General features: G+C 61.0%; 1 protein-coding gene across 1 annotated transcript; it reads left to right on the top strand.

Moving 5' to 3' along the window:
- The first annotated feature begins 2233 nt into the window (after positions 1–2233).
- Positions 2234–14990, top strand: ZNF316 (zinc finger protein 316). Its single transcript, XM_040634752.1, is given in 9 exon segments — positions 2234–3370; positions 3555–3674; positions 4468–4594; positions 5129–5242; positions 12584–13845; positions 13847–13980; positions 13982–14187; positions 14190–14255; positions 14258–14990. Coding segments are annotated over 9 exon segments (2997 nt in total). The 5' UTR covers positions 2234–3004; the 3' UTR covers positions 14860–14990.
- Positions 14991–15928: the final 938 nt, after the last annotated feature.

Below are 15928 nucleotides of genomic sequence, written 5' to 3'. Positions count from 1 at the left end.
CTGCAGTACTGTAGCCTAGGAGGCAGGGCCCGGGTGGAAATAAGGATCTGGGATGATGTGCGGGTTTATGTTGGTGAGGCTGCTTCCCTGACCCTCTGTGACTTCTGACCTGGAATCAGATCAGGTAGGCAGAGTGAGTGTCAGTGGGCTGATAAGCTAGGAAGAGAAGAAAGGAAAGTGTGGGTTTGGGGGAGTGTGCCCAGCGCCCAGCTGCCTGGGGAGGCAGGAAGAACCTGGTGCCTGAGTTACTGAAGTCTGTTTTCCAGAATGATTCTGTTCTGGATTCTGGGTTGGGGCATGTGGGGTGTCTGGCTGTGCTAGGCCACGGTTCCATCTGCAGGGGGACTGCTGACCTCCACGGCTGCTGAGCCATTCCCCTCTCATCACCAGCAGGTGCATTTTTTGGGAGCAGGGACTTGAGGCCCCAGCCTATTCGAGGGCAGAGACTCTCAGTGCTTCTGGCGTGGGTTCCATTTTGGAAGAACCCTGAAGATTGGTCAGTCTATTCTGGAATGTGGCAGTGGTGCCAGAATACTGAGGTGTGTTGTTTTGTTTGAGTTGAGTTCTATGCCCAGTGTGGGGCTTGAACTCACGGCCCAGAGATCAAGAGGCGTGTGCTCTACTGACAGAGCCAGGTGCCCCTGTTTTTAAAACCTCACATTCATCCCATTGATGACGGACTTTAGAGTCGCTTCATCAATAAATACTTGAGTGTTAGCTCTGTGTGACATGGGGGGATTCAGAGATGAGCAAAGGGAGCTTCTGTTTTCCTGCAGTTGACAGTGTGCTTGGGGAGACAGGCAGTAGGGAGACAATTCCGAAAATAAATAAAAATGACGTGCTGTGAGGGCAGAGTTCAGGGAAGTGGGTGAAACGGGGGCCCAAGAGGCTACCTCCAGAGGATCAGAGAAGAAGAGGGGAAGCAAGTTCCAGGGAAAGGGAAATAGCATGTGCAAAGGTCCAGAGGTGGGACCAGCGCAGGGCCACTTTATTCCTGAGATTTTTTTCTTTTGCGTCTGGGTCCTTGGATACGGCCGACGGGACTGTGGGCGTCTGCTCTGGATGGTGGCCAGGCAGGATACCGCTCCACTGGGCTTGGTGTGATGTCTGGCTTTAGCCTGGATTTGTAGCCTGAGGCCTGGGTGTGAAAAGCCCTCCTCTGGATCCTGAGGTGGGTGGTGATTGGGAAACCTTTGCTGAGCATTCTCTGTGCCCTGGGAGCTGGGTAGGGCTGCTGCTCCTTCCTGGAGGTGGCTGGAGTAGCACTTGGCTCACATGTTTCTGCACTCTGGTGCCTTCACGTGGCCAAAGAGCTACAGGAGACCAAGAACACTGGTTTTGGGGAGAGGCTGGAGGCTGGGGCGGCCCACCTAGGCATAGCTCTTCACCTGTGACGTTGGGTTCAGTGACTGTGAATTCGCAATCCAGTCAGCTAGAGGGGGGAGTGTGAGGGGTGGGAGAGGTGGCTTCTGGGTGCCTGTGCATTCCAGCCCCTGGACCTGCGCCTTGGTCTCTGGGAGGCTTTCATGAATGCTCCAGGTTCCCTAGCTCAAGTGTGGATTTAAAGCAGCAGCTTGGAGCGGTTCAGAGAATGAGTGTGTGCTGCCTTATTAATCAAAAAACGATGGGTTGTGGAATTAGAGCTAATCACTGAGCAGTTTTTTCATAGGTACCCAGTGTTCTGAGCTGTTCTCCTGACCCTGCACGTCTTTACATGGGGTGCCCCTGTCCCGTTGTTGGGGTTCTGTGGCAGATGCTGTCTGCTGGTAGAGCCGGTTGAGCTGTGGTGGGCCCAGCTGCCCCATGTGGCCTGACATTGCAGGAACCCTCTGGCCTTCATGCCCTCGTTGCAGGACTCTGGGGTTGCTGTGTTCGTCATGGGCTTGGATCACTTTGGAAACAGCCCTGTTTACGTCTTAAGTGCTGACGGATCCAGGGCTGGGTAGTGGGCTTGTTCTTAAGCTTTCACTCAAAAAGGAACCTCAGAAACTGACTTGTCAAAACCGTGACCCTGTCTTGCCCTTAGGCCTCCAGTAGGGCTGGTAAAGGGTGTGCACCTGGGAGGAGGAGTGGCCCCTGGGCCCGTAGCCTCCCATCCTCAAGTCCACAACCCTTGGCTGTGGGCTGTGCGGCAGCATGGCTGTGTCTCTCCCTAGCACCTGGGCTGAGCCAGCTCTGACATTGGCATGAGTAGGACCCTGCAAGCCACCAGGGTTTTGACGGTTCTCTCCTGGGAGTCTCTGATGCTTAAACTTGGAGAGATGGCACAGGGCATTTTTGATCATCTTTGCTGGTCTAGTGATGAACCAGATCTCCGTGATCTGTTGGACTTTTCCCAGATGCTCTGGACAGAGTGAGGGGCAAGGGAGGGGGTAGCACATACTCAGGACCTCTTCTCTACCACCTCTGGCAGGAAGGAGCCCGACCTGCTGGCCTTCCTGGCAGTGCTGAATGAGCCTACTGGTCTCGTTGCACCCCTGCCCACACCCAGGCCTCTCCTCCCACACCCCTGCTGGCACAGTGTGGGCGCTGAGAGCTGGGTGAGCATTTTCCCCCCGTATGCCAGGTGGGCTGTTCCTCTCAGACTGCGCTCACCCCTTTCAGCCAAATGTGGGCCACTCTCGGCCGTGTGGCCTGGACTCCCTGCTTCCCACGGCCCCTGAGGCTAAAGACCTGGGCTAAATCCCTGATTCACTCCAAGAAAACACAGCAGTTCACATCCGGCACATAATTGCTGGCAAGAAGGAGCTGAGGCCGCATAATGGGGTCACGGAGAGGGGCTCCGTGGTTAGTTTTCTGGGTATAGACTGTCCCAGTGGTGCCCCATGAGATGGTGGGAAGCGCCCCAGTCCTTCCTCAGCTCTAGCGCCCTCACTGTCTCGTGGGGGAGACGCGTCGTGCCTCCCGCAGGGCGCGAGGGCGCTGTGGGCGGCTCGAGTCACCGCCGCCCGTCACCGCCGCCGGTCTGTGTTTCAGGCCGAGCCGAGGCTCCCCTCCGGGGAAGATGGCAGCCCTGAGAATGACCCCGGACTCACCAGCCGCGCAGCTGGCGAAGGCGGAGGATGGGTTGGAACGCGCTCCTGCTCAGGAGGAAGAAGAGGAAGAAGAAGGAACGGGGCATGTGGCGGAGCTAGAGGAGGAGGAAGAAGAGATCGCGGTGGAAGAAGGGGAGGACAAGGAGATGCTGGAGGCAGAGGAGGAGGGCGGGCGGGCAGGGCACGTGGACCAGGTGGAGGTGGAGCTGGAGGAGGACGAGGAGGAGGTGGTGGCAGAGGCGCCGAGTCCGGCCTTGGGGACCCAGGAACGCCGTAGCCGTGGTGCTGATGCCAAGTCGCCAGTACTTCCGGAACAGGGTAAGAGACAGGAACCAGCTCCTGGGGGAGGAGGGGGGCAGGCTGGGCCAGGCTGCAGCAGGAGCGTCAAGACCCAGGCCCCGAAGCAGAGGAGTCAGGAGCTCCTGACCCTGCTCACTGTCTGGGCGAAGGGGACCGTGGCGGCGAGGCCAGTGGGGAAGGCGGGCAGGCCCCTAAGAGATCTTCCCCTCAGCCTTGCAGGTTCCAGCCACACCTAGGGATGAGGACCTGGAAGAGGACGAGGAAGACGAGGAGGAAGAGGAGGAGGAGGAGGAAGAGGAGGAGGAAGACGATGATGATTTCCTGACAGCTGGATCTCAGGTGAGCTGCTCTCTCGTTTGGAGCTCGGTTAACCAGGCAGGGTTTGCTGAGAGGGGGGCTTGGCACCTGCTGTCCTGGAGACCCCTGTGGGCAGAGCAGAGGCTCCGTGGTCCTCAGGGCGAGTTCAGGATGGGAGCTGGGATGGGGCAACAAGAAGCGACTGGGGGTCGCTATCCCCAAGCCCACGGGATGTGGTTCCACTTTACTGGGGCCTGACCCTTCCCAGGCCATCAGGTCCTGATAATGTTGACTGCCCCTCACTCAGCTGCCCTGCGGCCCCTTTCCTGGAGTGCCCATCACCTGTCCAGTCTTGGGTTTCCTACCGACCCCAGTCAGTTTGGGCACCAGTGCCCACAGTCGGTTGAGTTGCTGCTGCTTGTGGATCCAAGCGTGGGCCCGCACGTTGCTGATGTGACCACTGGCTTAAGCTGGACAATGAGGTGGGGAGGACACAGCCACAGACTTGAGCTTTCTCATCTCCTGACCTCAGTGTGGGTTGTGGCTCTGCACCCCACACGCTGAGCATTTGCCCTCTCTGAGCCTGGGTTCTCATCTCCGAATGGAAATGGGGTGCTTGTCTTCCAGGACCACTGCCAGGCTTGGATGCTTTGAGTACTGTTGGGCCTTTGCAGGCCTGTCAGTGGTGGGATGTGGGGCTATGTCCCCGTGAGCTCCGTGTTGCAGGACCACGGTCAGCTCTTCTTGAGATTTTTCTGTTGCTTGCATTCTAGGGGCTCCCCTGCCTCTCTCCGAGGGCAGCTTAGGACAGTGGCCAGGGCGCTCTGTTTTCCAGGGGCTGGTGACCTTTGAAGATGTGGCTGTGTACTTCTCACTGGAGGAATGGGAAAGGCTGGATGTGGACCAGCGGGACCTTTACAAGGACGTCATGCAGGAAAACTATGGGATCCTGGTGTCCTTGGGTGAGCAGGGAGGCTTTCTGGTGTGATGGCTGCCAGCAGCCTAGCCGTTTGAGAGAGTGGTTTCTGAAGCCCCAGGGTCTAGGAGAAGGGGATTCTGGAACCAGCTACCTCTTGGGGGAAGTCCTAGGGACCATCCTGGCTTCTGGGTGGGGCTGTGTTCCAGGGTCTCCACTGTGGCCCAGCAGTGCTATGAGCCAGGTGGATGTGTTTCTGGGAGCTGCCCGTCCAGCTCCGGCCTCTGTGCCATCAACCCCCAGAGGCCTCCAGCGGTGAGGAGTCAGGTGCTAGAGGAGATGAAGGTGTGTGGAGGGGCTCAGCAGGACAGCTGCAGGTATCAGGGCTAAACTCTAGACTCGTGAATGTGGGATTTCCCAGGCAGAGGCTGGGACGTGGGAGGGCTGGTCCGGGAAGGATGGAGAAGAGGGAAGGGAGAGTGAGGAGCCGGTTGGCATGTCGGGGATGGTACTATGTGGGGTGAGGGCGGGGCCTGTCCAGCGCAGCCCTGCAGCTGCCGGCTGTTTTTCTCTTGGCCAGGCTACCCAATCCCCAAGCCAGATCTGATCTTCCGGCTGGAGCAAGGGGAGGAACCCTGGGTCCCAGATAGCCCCCGTCCTGAGGAAGGAGACATTGTCACTGGCGTCTACACAGGTGAGTAGGAGATGGAATCTCGTGGGGTTTCTGCTGACACAGCTCCTTAGAGCTTTGTCAGACTTTGGCCTTGACCTTAGCTCTGTGCCGTGGCCTTGATGCTGGTGGTCTGGGATGTGGAGTGGGCCACGTGGAGACAGGGAGGCCACTGTGGGCTACCCTCTGCCTTTGTGGGTTGGCTTCTCTTGATTCTAGCCCACGGAAGTCCCAGGCTGGGGAATCCTTAGAAAATCTACGGGTTCCTTTTAGGAGCCTTGGAAAGTGTCCCTGTCCCTGCCTTGGAGCCTCTGATTGTGTTTTGTTTTTGTAAGTGAGGGCCATTTGTGGCGTGTTTGGCTCAGAGAAACCAGGTGCAGGAGCTGGGCAGACTCCGGCTGAGAGTGCCGGAACCCGCCTTTCTGGTTCCCACACTCGAACTGGCCCTGTGGGTTCTCCACCTGTGGGGCTATCTCTGCGCAGAGGGTCTGCGGGACAGGCCTCTGGCCTGGGTGCGCTGCTCTGCCCCTTCCGGAAAGGAGATTTTGGAGGGAAGTGTTCAGGGTGACGGATTTCTCCGGAGACCCTGATGTGGCTCTGGCGGTTTCTCCAGCTCTGAGCTTCACTTTGCTCACGTGGAGAATAAAGAATTTGACTTAAATCCGTAATTCCCAAGCCGAGGACGCGGGACTGTTGGTTCTGTGGAGGCGTGTCACGAGGTCTGTGAGTCAGGCTCAGTGTTTGACAGAGATCTGTGGAGGGCATGGCCGCCTTGGGGCTGGAGAGACGTCCCCTGTCTGCCCCCCCCCCCCAGGGCCACTGGAGGGCTCATGCCACCCTCGTGCTTGGATAGACTCGGAGCAGCATGTAGACGTGTTTTAAAATAAAACTACAGAAAAACACAGACCCTGTTACTAGCCTACGTGTGGACCCTTTGCAACGTTTTCCCATTTACTCTGTATCCTCGCGACAAGCCCGTGCCACCGCAGGGCAGAGGCGCCCTGTCGACCTCGCAGATGAGGACATTGGCTTTGAAAGTGGTGACGACGTGGCTTGTCCAAGGTGGGCCCACTTGCCGTGGTGTCACAGGCTGGCCTTCCCGCCCCGGCTGTCCGCGTGCCATGCGGCCCTCTGTGGGAATCATTCCTGGGCTTCAGACTTGGGTGGGCTCTGGCTGGTGAGACCACTGCAGCTGCTTCTGGGACGAGTCTGGGACAGAGGTGATGTTTCTCAGGGGTTCTCAGTGGGAGGTGGGCCCTGTTTATGGGCACAACTCAGAAAAACCACCTGCAGATAAAGGGGCCACGGGCCTGCCTTGGCCAGTCTCTCATCACGTGGGCTAGATGAACCCCCATTCTCCAAGCTTCTTGGAGGGTCCTGGGGTACAGCCTTTTGCAGGCTCCAGCATGGGTGGTCCCCGCAATGTGACCTGTGAATGTGGGTGGGGTTCGGCAGCACCCTGAGGAGGCGGGCGAGCAGGATCAGCGCCCCTCTGTGTCCCCTGTGGCTAGTCGCTGCACCAGGGCCAGTGAGCCGTGAGAGCTCCCCCCATCCCCACCCCCTCTGCCACCTGGCAAGCTCCAGGTCGGTGCAGGATGCAGGCATAGTCTCAGACACCCCTGTCTGCTGGGGTCAGCTCAGGCAGGGCAAACCTGTCTAAGGCTTTTCTTTCTTTCTTTTAATTATTTATTAATTTATTTGAGAGACAGCGTGCACGTGAGAGCAGGGTGAGGGGCAGAGGGAGAGAGAGAAAGAATCCTCAAGCTGACTCCCCTGCAGAGCATGGAGCCCAACTCGGGGCTTGATCCCAGGACCCTGAGACCATGACCTGAGCTGAAATCCAGGGTGGGCCACTTAACCGACTGAGCCCCCTAGGCACCCCGTCTAAGGCCTTTCTTAACTACGACTATAGTCTGTTTGTTAAATAGTCTCTCTCCCCTCTTCTCCCTGTATTCATTTCTGTGTGGCTGAGTCTGTTGAGAATTGAGAATTGCTGGGTCTGAGAGGAACAGATGCTAACTGTTCTGAGCCTGACAGTTTCTGGATTTCTAGATTGTAGTCTGGCAAAACACAAGTGTATTCCTCTCTTGTGCTTCTTAAAGAATTGGGCCAAAAGGTTTGGACTCTGGCCAGATTCTCCCACTCAGGCGCCCCGTCCCGTCCGCTGTGCTGACCTGAAGTCCCCTGCTCTGCCCTTCGGGCTCCTTGCTCGGGCTCCCACCCCAGGGCCAGCACCTCCAGCTCACTGCTGCTCGCTCTCCTCGCCTCTCCTGACCCCATGCCCTCTCCCGCGCCTTTCTCCTCACCCGGCTTGGATAGCAGTGCCTGTCCCCCGTTTGGGATAGATCCGTGTCGTTGCCTGCCAGGCACGTGGCAGGACCCCATTTCCTGCCCACAGCCACACTGCAGCAGGGTCGTGGTCGTGGCAGGAGAAAAGCATGGCCGCCGGCTGACCACACCTCCTGAGGATGCCGCCACCACCTTGGCCCGGTGGTCTGGCCTCGTGGCCTTGTTGGGTTGTCTTTGTGCTCTTTGAGGACCCCACATGGCCCTGGTTTCTCAGCCGCCTTCCTGGCTGCTTCTCCACCTGCCCCCATTTGTTCCCGAGACCAGGGCGGTCCTGCGTCCTTTTCTGTTCTCTCTGGTGCCCGGGGCCGGAGCTCGCGTCGTTGCTGCCCATCCTCAGTCCTTTCTGCAGCCCTCTCCTTGTCTGCTTGTCTGTCCGTATGCTTGATGTCTCCACTCACTTACCTGATGGGCATTTCAGAGTGAACCGGAACGTGATGGGGCTTCTCCTACTCCAGTCCCCTCTCACAGCGTCCTTGGCCCCTGAGTGGGCCTGGCTGCGTGCCTGGTTAGTCCTTGTTGCTCTGCCTTCCTCGCCCCACCCCGTCCCAGGCTTCCATGAAGCCAGCAGGCCTGTGGCCACAGGTGTTCCCGAGTTGCCTCTGCCTTTCCTTCCAGTAGCTTCCCTGCACACTTGGCACAGCGTCTGGGCCCTGCTGTGGCCTTGAGGCCACCGCCCCTCCAAGCTCCTCACCTACACCCTTAGCTCTTCAGGTTCAGTCCCACAGACAACCTTTCTCTTCAAGCTCTCGCCTGCCTCAGGGCCTTTGTGCCTACTGTTTCTCCTGCCGGGAGTGCCTTTTGGGTGGCTGGCTCGGCTCGTAGGACCCCACTCGAGTCGCGTGTTCTCTGAGCACACAGACTCCAGGAGCACACCCTCCTGCTTACTCCAGGATGTTCCCGGCATTTAAAGCAAACAGCGCTGTCTGAAATGGTCCTGCCCAGATGCTTGCCTCCTCATTTCCTGTCTGCTGCCTCCGGCCGACTCTAAGAGCTGGCACTGTGTATCGTCTACCCCTGTGCTGTCCCCACGGTACTCGGCGCGGGCCCGGCACCCAGCGGGGCCGGCTGCTGATCCCCTCCTTGGCTGCTCTTCCTGCCCCTCGTGTAAAAGCGAAGGACGGAAGAGAAATACAGCATGCAGGACTTGACCTGCTTGGAGATGACCAGGAAGGGAGACAGAGACAATTTACGAGCAGTTAGAGGTAAAACACGGAGATGGGAGAATGTCGAGTCCATGAGCAGTCGGTGGTTCTGGGGAGGAGGAGGTCAGGAGCAGCTGTGGAGGGCAGGCCGGCAGCAGGCTGCCCGTGGTCTTTACCTCACCCAGCCCGCGAGCGGCTGGGCTGAGCGCCCGCACTGGGCCTGTCTGCCCACGGGAGAACTGGGGTTGGGGGGACGTTAGTCCTTAGCATGGGCCTTCCCTGCCTTTGCCGGACCCGTGAGGGGGCCCTGGATATCCCTGAATCCCCCTCTTTTGTCTGAGCCAGGGAGAAGGCTCTTGGGTCCTGTCTTGCCTCAGACCCCTGGGCGTGGTGTAGGTAGAAGGGGAAGGAGCCAGGAAACCTGCCTGAGGAAGGGCCAGGCCTCAGGCTCCTGTTAATAACTGGTGCTTGGTGTTATAGTCATGGTACAGATGAGAAGACTGAGGCCAGAGAGGTCACCTGCCAGTGATGGGGGGCGGGCCCTGTGCTCATGGGAGGACAGAGCCCAGTACAGAAACGTGGCTCTGGCAGGAGCTGCCGCCCCCCCCACCCCCCCGAGTACAGCCCTGGTTACCAAACCCCTGCTCCGGCAGGAGCCCACCTGCACGTCCACGTCCCCCTGTAACTGTCCCTAGGTGGTCTCCGGGTCTGGATGGTGAAGTCAGGAGCAGATGTTGACTTTACTCATGGGCCCCAGGAGAGATGGGCTTAGTCAGAGCCGACTCCATGGGGCCCAGGTCAGGGTGGGTCCCCGGACAGGGGCAGGGTTGCTCGGGGGCGAGAGTTGTGGAAAACAGTGGCACGGTTCTTGGGGTGTTGCGTGTCCGTCGTGCTGTGCAGCCCGCGGAGGGCCTCCCCGCAGCTCAGGGGTGTTCATCTCCTCCAAGGGCCTGTGATTAGTGCCTCGGTGGGGCACTTGCTGACAAGGGGGCTCTCCTGACAAGGCCACTGGTCGGCCCCTGGAATTGTCATCGGGCCTCAGAGCACCGGTTGCAGCCTAGCTAATCACCACCCAGGGTCATAGTCCTGGGGAGCAAACGTCTCAGGGAGGTGAAACAGCAGCGCCCACGTCCCAGGGCCTCTTCTCTCCCCTCCCGTGGGTTCTGGAAGAAGCAACAGTGTTTGACCCTACAGGCCACTGTTACAAAATGTTCCCTCACCTACCTTGTGAAAGCATTCTCTGCCCTGGCTCTCGCCTCACAAGTAGACCTGGTAAGTGCTCACTCGGATTCCAGCAAACTCCCTGAAACCTGGAGTGACCCTTCCATTGGACACCCCCACTCCAGGGCCCCACCTCCAGACCCTGGCCCACTGTGGTGACAGAAAGACAAGAGACTAGAACCCGGCCTCAGGGAAGGTGGGTCTTCTTCTGCTTCCCCCTCCAGTGGCCCTGTTCCTCCCTGTGATCTTGGGGTGCAGCCGGCTCTGACTGCCCGGGGACACGGCTGCCCTTACTGCCCCTCATTTGGGGTCAGTGGTGCTCCCCACCACTTTGCCGTGTGCTCAGTGGTTTCTCATTCCTGGACAAGTGACTGCCAGCTCTGGAGGTCCCTCCTACATCGCTCCCCTCTGCAGAGGCCTGAGGTGGGGAGTTGGGCAAGGGCTCACCTTCCCTGGCGTGCGTGGGGCTTTCTGCTGCTCCTAGACCCCAAGGAAGAGGTGTTGTGGGTGAGTCACTGGGACCTGGCCCACCCTTCCCTGTTCTGAGTGGCTGAGGTGGCCTGTTGGCAGGCCCTCATTTGTCCTGCATGTCGGCTTTGTATCCAGCGGGTGCTGACCCTGGGCTTGGTCCTGGGGTGCACACTAACCCCACCAAGACATTGAACTTGTTCCTCAGCTTGAACTCCCCCTGCCTTGGCGAGTCTCTAATTCAAACTACTCAAGACTCTCACCAGAGTCTTGTGGTAAAATTCTTTTTGAAACTCATGGGAAGAATTCCCAGCTGATCTGAGTATCTGCTGAGCTGCCTGTCCCCCCACTGTCCCCTCTCGTGTCATGAGGGAGCTCCAGCCTTCCAGGGAGGAGCTGGGCCTTCTCTGTGCTGTGCAAGGGGCCAGCCGCTTCACATCACCCGCTCATGGCCCCGGGTGGCACCTGGACGTAAACTGAGCTTAGTTCAGGAAAATGCCTCTTATTTTAAAGCTTATTTTTACTATAACAGTATAATATTACTAACTGTAGAAAACTTGAAAGTATTGCAATTATGAAAAAATAAAATAACCCATTTCTGTATGCCTTTAAATGATGCGTGTTTTTTTTCACAGCTGCAGTCATGCCCAAAAGTTCTGTGTCTGGCTTTATTTCACCCCATGCTGTGCTGTGTCTTCCCATGCGACCATATCACCAGACATGTAGAGTGCCATACAGAATACAGGATGAGGGCTGAGCCAGGGTGGGCAGCCCTCCTGGGCCCCGACCTTCCCTCGGGGGCAGGACCCAGTGATCCAGACTCATCCAGCCAGGTGATGCCTGACACTGGCCACAGTTTCGGTGGTGGACCCAGGTGGGGTAGAGGAGGGGATTCCCACCCTGGGAGCTTGAACCTTCCAGGATTCTGAGGTGGGCGACAGTATGGTGCGTGACCACTGTGGACCCACGCGGGGCAGAGTGTCCATGAGAAAGTAGGCACACAGGTGCGTTGGAATACCCGGGGCCGCTGTGGGTCAGGGGTCTTCCCTCCTGTTCCTTGTGTGACTTGGTGCCTGCTCTGTAGACGTTAGCTGCCTCCTGAGTACGACGGCAGGCACAGCAGCACCGCATTTTATAAACTCGGAAATCCCACAGGCCTGACTCTGTACCTACACTCTGCATTGAAGGGACAGGTCGGATTGGTGGAGGAGGTAGAGAACTGAAGGACCTTTGTTGGGGGGGTGTCCTTGGCCTTCCGTGATAGGAAAGTGCTTGCAGGTCACCTAGTCTTAGCCAGCTTGGGACTGTTTCCCAAAAGCACAGCCCCTCGGAAAAAGCCAAGCTTTAGGGTGGCTTAGCAGGGAAGCTTGGGCTGGGCCTGAATCGTTGCTGGAGGCTGTTAGGATGAGTGCAGAGAGCTAGGGCCCAGTGGCCCCTCTAGGTCTCCTTGGCTCAAGGCAGCCTTTTCAGGTTCTGCTCTGAGAGTGGAAGGGAGACCCATGTCTGCTGGCCAGCCTGAGGCTGGCAGAGAAGAACTCAGAGGGGAAGGGATGCTGAGCACAGCTTAGGTGCTTACAAAAGCAGGTCCTCAGCTGCAGGGCCCTGGGGCTTTGCTGGCACTGGAGCCTTGCCTTGGGCCAAGCAGGCTGGGGGTGGGGTGGGGTGGAGTTCTCTGGTAGACAGGGGGTTTTGGGGAGAACAACTCAGGGGTCTCTCTTTTTTCTGGGTACAGGGCCCCTGTTATGGGCTTAGCCCCTGGTCTCCCAGGAACCTACAGGCAAGGTCACCAACTTTGTAGAGCGTTCCTGTTCCTCAGCAGGGTGGCAAGCCCTGGAGATCTGGAAGAAGGATTACTTGATGCCATTTGAGGACAGTCCAAGAACAAAGGAATCTCAGCCCACCTAGAAGGGACACCCACACGCACATTCTGCCGTCTGCAGAGTTCGTCCCAACTGAGGGAGGCAGTGGCTTTACTGCCCCGCCTGTGCTGGAGCGCGCACAGCCTTCTCCCTTCATGGAATGGAGGGGCACCCAGCTGAGGCTGGGGATGGAGCCTCGGGGCCGGGGGAGCTTGGGGTCCCGCGCAAGTGGTGATTTCTCTAGCTTGCAGGAAAAAGGGGTAGCTTGCAAGGGGCTGCCTCGGCCTCCTCTCATCTCTCTTCTGGCCTTCCTTTGTTGCCTTCAGGGGCCTGGTTCTGGACCGACGACCTAGACGACCACGAGGAGGAGGAGGACGAAGACTTCCTGGCAGAGGTGGCCGAGGAAGAGAATGAGCCCCCAGGGCTCTGGTCAGCGGCCTACGGCGTAGGAGACGTTCCTGGGACGTGGGGCCCCGATGACTCGGATTCAGCGCAGACTCCAGAGGGGTGGGGTCCTGACCCTGCGGGCCTTGGGGTCCTGGCCGAGGGGTCCGAGGCGAAGCCCTTCCTACCGGGCCGGGAGCCTGGCGCGAACCTGCTGGCGCCCTGGGCGTTCCCTGCCACTGTGGCAGCTCCGGCTGGGCGGCCCGAGACCACGTGCGACGTGTGTGGCAAAGTGTTCCCGCACCGGTCCCGGCTGGCCAAGCACCAGCGCTACCACGCGGCCGTCAAGCCCTTCGGCTGCGACGAGTGCGGCAAGGGCTTCGTGTACCGCTCGCACCTGGCCATCCACCAGCGCACGCACACCGGAGAGAAGCCGTTCCCGTGCCCGGACTGCGGCAAGCGCTTCGTCTACAAGTCGCACCTGGTCACGCACCGGCGCATCCACACGGGCGAGCGGCCCTACCGCTGCGCCTTCTGCGGTGCGGGCTTCGGGCGCCGCTCCTACCTGGTCACGCACCAGCGCACGCACACGGGCGAGCGGCCCTACCCGTGCCCGCACTGCGGCCGCAGCTTCAGCCAGAGCTCAGCGCTCGCGCGGCACCAGGCGGTGCACACGGCCGACCGGCCGCACTGCTGCCCGGACTGCGGCCAGGCCTTCCGCCTGCGCGCCGACTTCCAGCGCCACCGGCGCGGCGGCGGTTGCGCGGAGCCCGGCGGCGATGGCCCTCGGCGGGAGCCCTGCGACACGGTGCCGGCGGCGGGGCCCGAGGAGGCTGAGGCCGGGCCGGAGGGGCCCGAGGAGGCCGAGGCCGGCGAGGCGGACGGAGAGGCCGAGGTCGAGGCAAGAGAGGAGGCTGCGGCGGGGCCCACCCCCGGGAGCAAGGAGGACCCCGAGCCGGACAGACGGTTCCTCGAGCTGGGCAACGGCCTGGGGGAGGGCGAAGGCCCTTCCTCACACCCACTCGGCTTCCACTTTCCCGTGCACCCCAAGTCCTGGCTCCACCCGGACGGCTTCCCGATCCTGGGCCTCCCGGACTTCGGGGAGCGGCTGCCGACAGACGGCCGCCCCCTACCGGGACCCCTGGGGGGCCGGCTTGCCCTGGTGGAGGGCGCGGGGCTAGCCTGCGACCCTTTCGGCGGCGGCCGGGCCCGGGCGGGGCGGCGGCGGCGCGGGCTGCGGCGTTCGCCCCGTCGGCAGGCTGCTGGCCGAGCCGGCGCCCGCCGCGTTGGCAGAGGAAGAGAGCCCGTGGATCTGCTCCGACTGCGGCAAGGCTGGTGCCGCGGGCGCTGGCTCAACACCAGCGCTACCACGCGCAGCGGGCACGGCTGCGCGGGACTGCGGCAAAGCTCGGTATCGGCTCGCACCTGGCGCGCCACCGCCGCACGCACACGGGCGAGCGGCCCTTCCCGTGCCCTGAGTGCGCGCTGGCTGCCGCTGGGCGCTCGCACTACCGGCGCATGGGCCACACGCAGCCACTTCCGTGCGCAGCGGCGCGGGCTTCAGTCGGCGCGCGCACCTAACGGCGCACGGGCGCGGCGCTCGGAGCGGTCACCGCGCGAGTGCGGCCGCCGCTTCGGGCAGAGCGCGGCGCTGACGCGGCACCAGTGGGCGCACGCCGAGGAGAAGCCGCACCGCTGCCCCGACTGCGGCAAGGGCTTCGGCCACAGCTCGGACTTCAAGCGGCACCGGCGCACGCACACGGGCGAGAAGCCCTTCCGCTGCACGGACTGCGGCCGTGGCTTCGCGCAGCGCTCCAACCTGGCCAAGCACCGGCGCGGCCACACCGGCGAGCGGCCCTTCCCGTGCCCCGAGTGCGGCAAGCGCTTCTCGCAGCGGTCGGTGCTCGTCACGCACCAGCGCACGCACACGGGCGAGCGGCCCTACGCCTGCGCCAACTGCGGCCGCCGCTTCTCGCAGAGCTCACACCTGCTCACCCACATGAAGACGCACCGCAGCGCGGGCGGCGCGCCCGGTTCGGCGCCGGCGGCCCCCGCGTCCAAGGCCGAGGCTCCCGCCAAGGGGCCGCCGGGCGCGGGCGGCGGGCCCGGGGAGCGCGGCAGCACCCTGCTGGAGTTCGCGGGCGGAACGAGCTTCGGCTCTGAGCCGACGGCCACCTTCGCGGGGCCCTCGGGCGCCTACGAGGAGAGCATCCTGTGATGGCCCGAGGCCGACGGAGGCGCAGCCCGCTGGGCCGCCGGCCCCTTGCTCCTCTGGCCTCGGGGTGCTGAGGGCCCCAGTCCCGGTGCGGTGCCTTCCCCTCAGCCCCCGGTGCACCGCACCCCCCCCCCCCGGCCTCGGGCGCCCCTCCTGCCCGGCCCCGGGAAACCGGGCCGCCAAGCTCGTCCGGCCGTGCAGGGGGCGCGTGGGGAGAGGAGAGCCGCGCGCGGAGAAGGCGAGGGCCACCCCGACCGACACTGCGGCATCCCTGGCTCTGTGCTGTGGAGTCACGCGGTAGGGATGGCAGGCGATGTTATTTATTTCACTCGGATTCCGATTTGGGTGGCCTGGGGGACCGGCGGCCGAGGAGTTTGTAAGTGGGTTGTACAGCGAGGGCGGGGAAGCCCTTGCGTCAAGGGGAGGGTGGGGTGGTCGGGGGCAGAGCTTCCGGCTCCTCCCGTGGGTTTGGCTGACGACTTCTTCCCATTCCTCAGCGAGAGACTTCAGGGACCTTCTGGTCATTTGAGTGTGTCCGGGAAGTTTTAAGGACTGCGCGGGGTGAGGGGAAGTATGGGTTTCCAGAGGACGATGTTCCTCCCTACCCAGGGGGGCAGAGATGCAACTGGGAAAGCGTTTATTCTGTCTACTGTGGGTATTTATTTCCATCTCTTGTACGGCCTCAAGAATCTGGGAGGAGGAGAAAAAGCCAGAAACCAAATTTGTGGCCCCAGGCGGATGGGTTGCAGGTGTTCCAGGGTCCTGAGGGAGTTTGAAGCCTTATTCTGGGGGAGGGTCGCTCGCTCTCGCCCCACCTGAGCACCTAGGTCAGCCAGGCACTAATTCTGCTGGTGGGTTTTGGTCTCCGCCTCCCCCTTTGAGTCCTTTGGTACTCTCACCTCTGGCAGCTGGAGGTGGCACACTCAGAGATCCCGGGGGGCCCCTTGCTGGCTGCTGCGGCCACCTTCCCAGCCTTCCACTGCCTGGGCCATCACCTCCCCCAGAGCAGGGGGACGCACGGGGCCCTGCCCTCCGAGCTCAGTGCTTGTTTAGATTTAATAACCAATTGTAA

Source organism: Ursus maritimus, unplaced genomic scaffold (genome assembly GCF_017311325.1).
Source record: "Ursus maritimus isolate PB19 unplaced genomic scaffold, ASM1731132v1 scaffold_2, whole genome shotgun sequence".
Lineage (NCBI taxonomy): Eukaryota > Metazoa > Chordata > Mammalia > Carnivora > Ursidae > Ursus > Ursus maritimus.
Note: the sequence above shows the minus strand (reverse complement) of the source record. Positions and strands in the feature narration are given on the sequence as shown.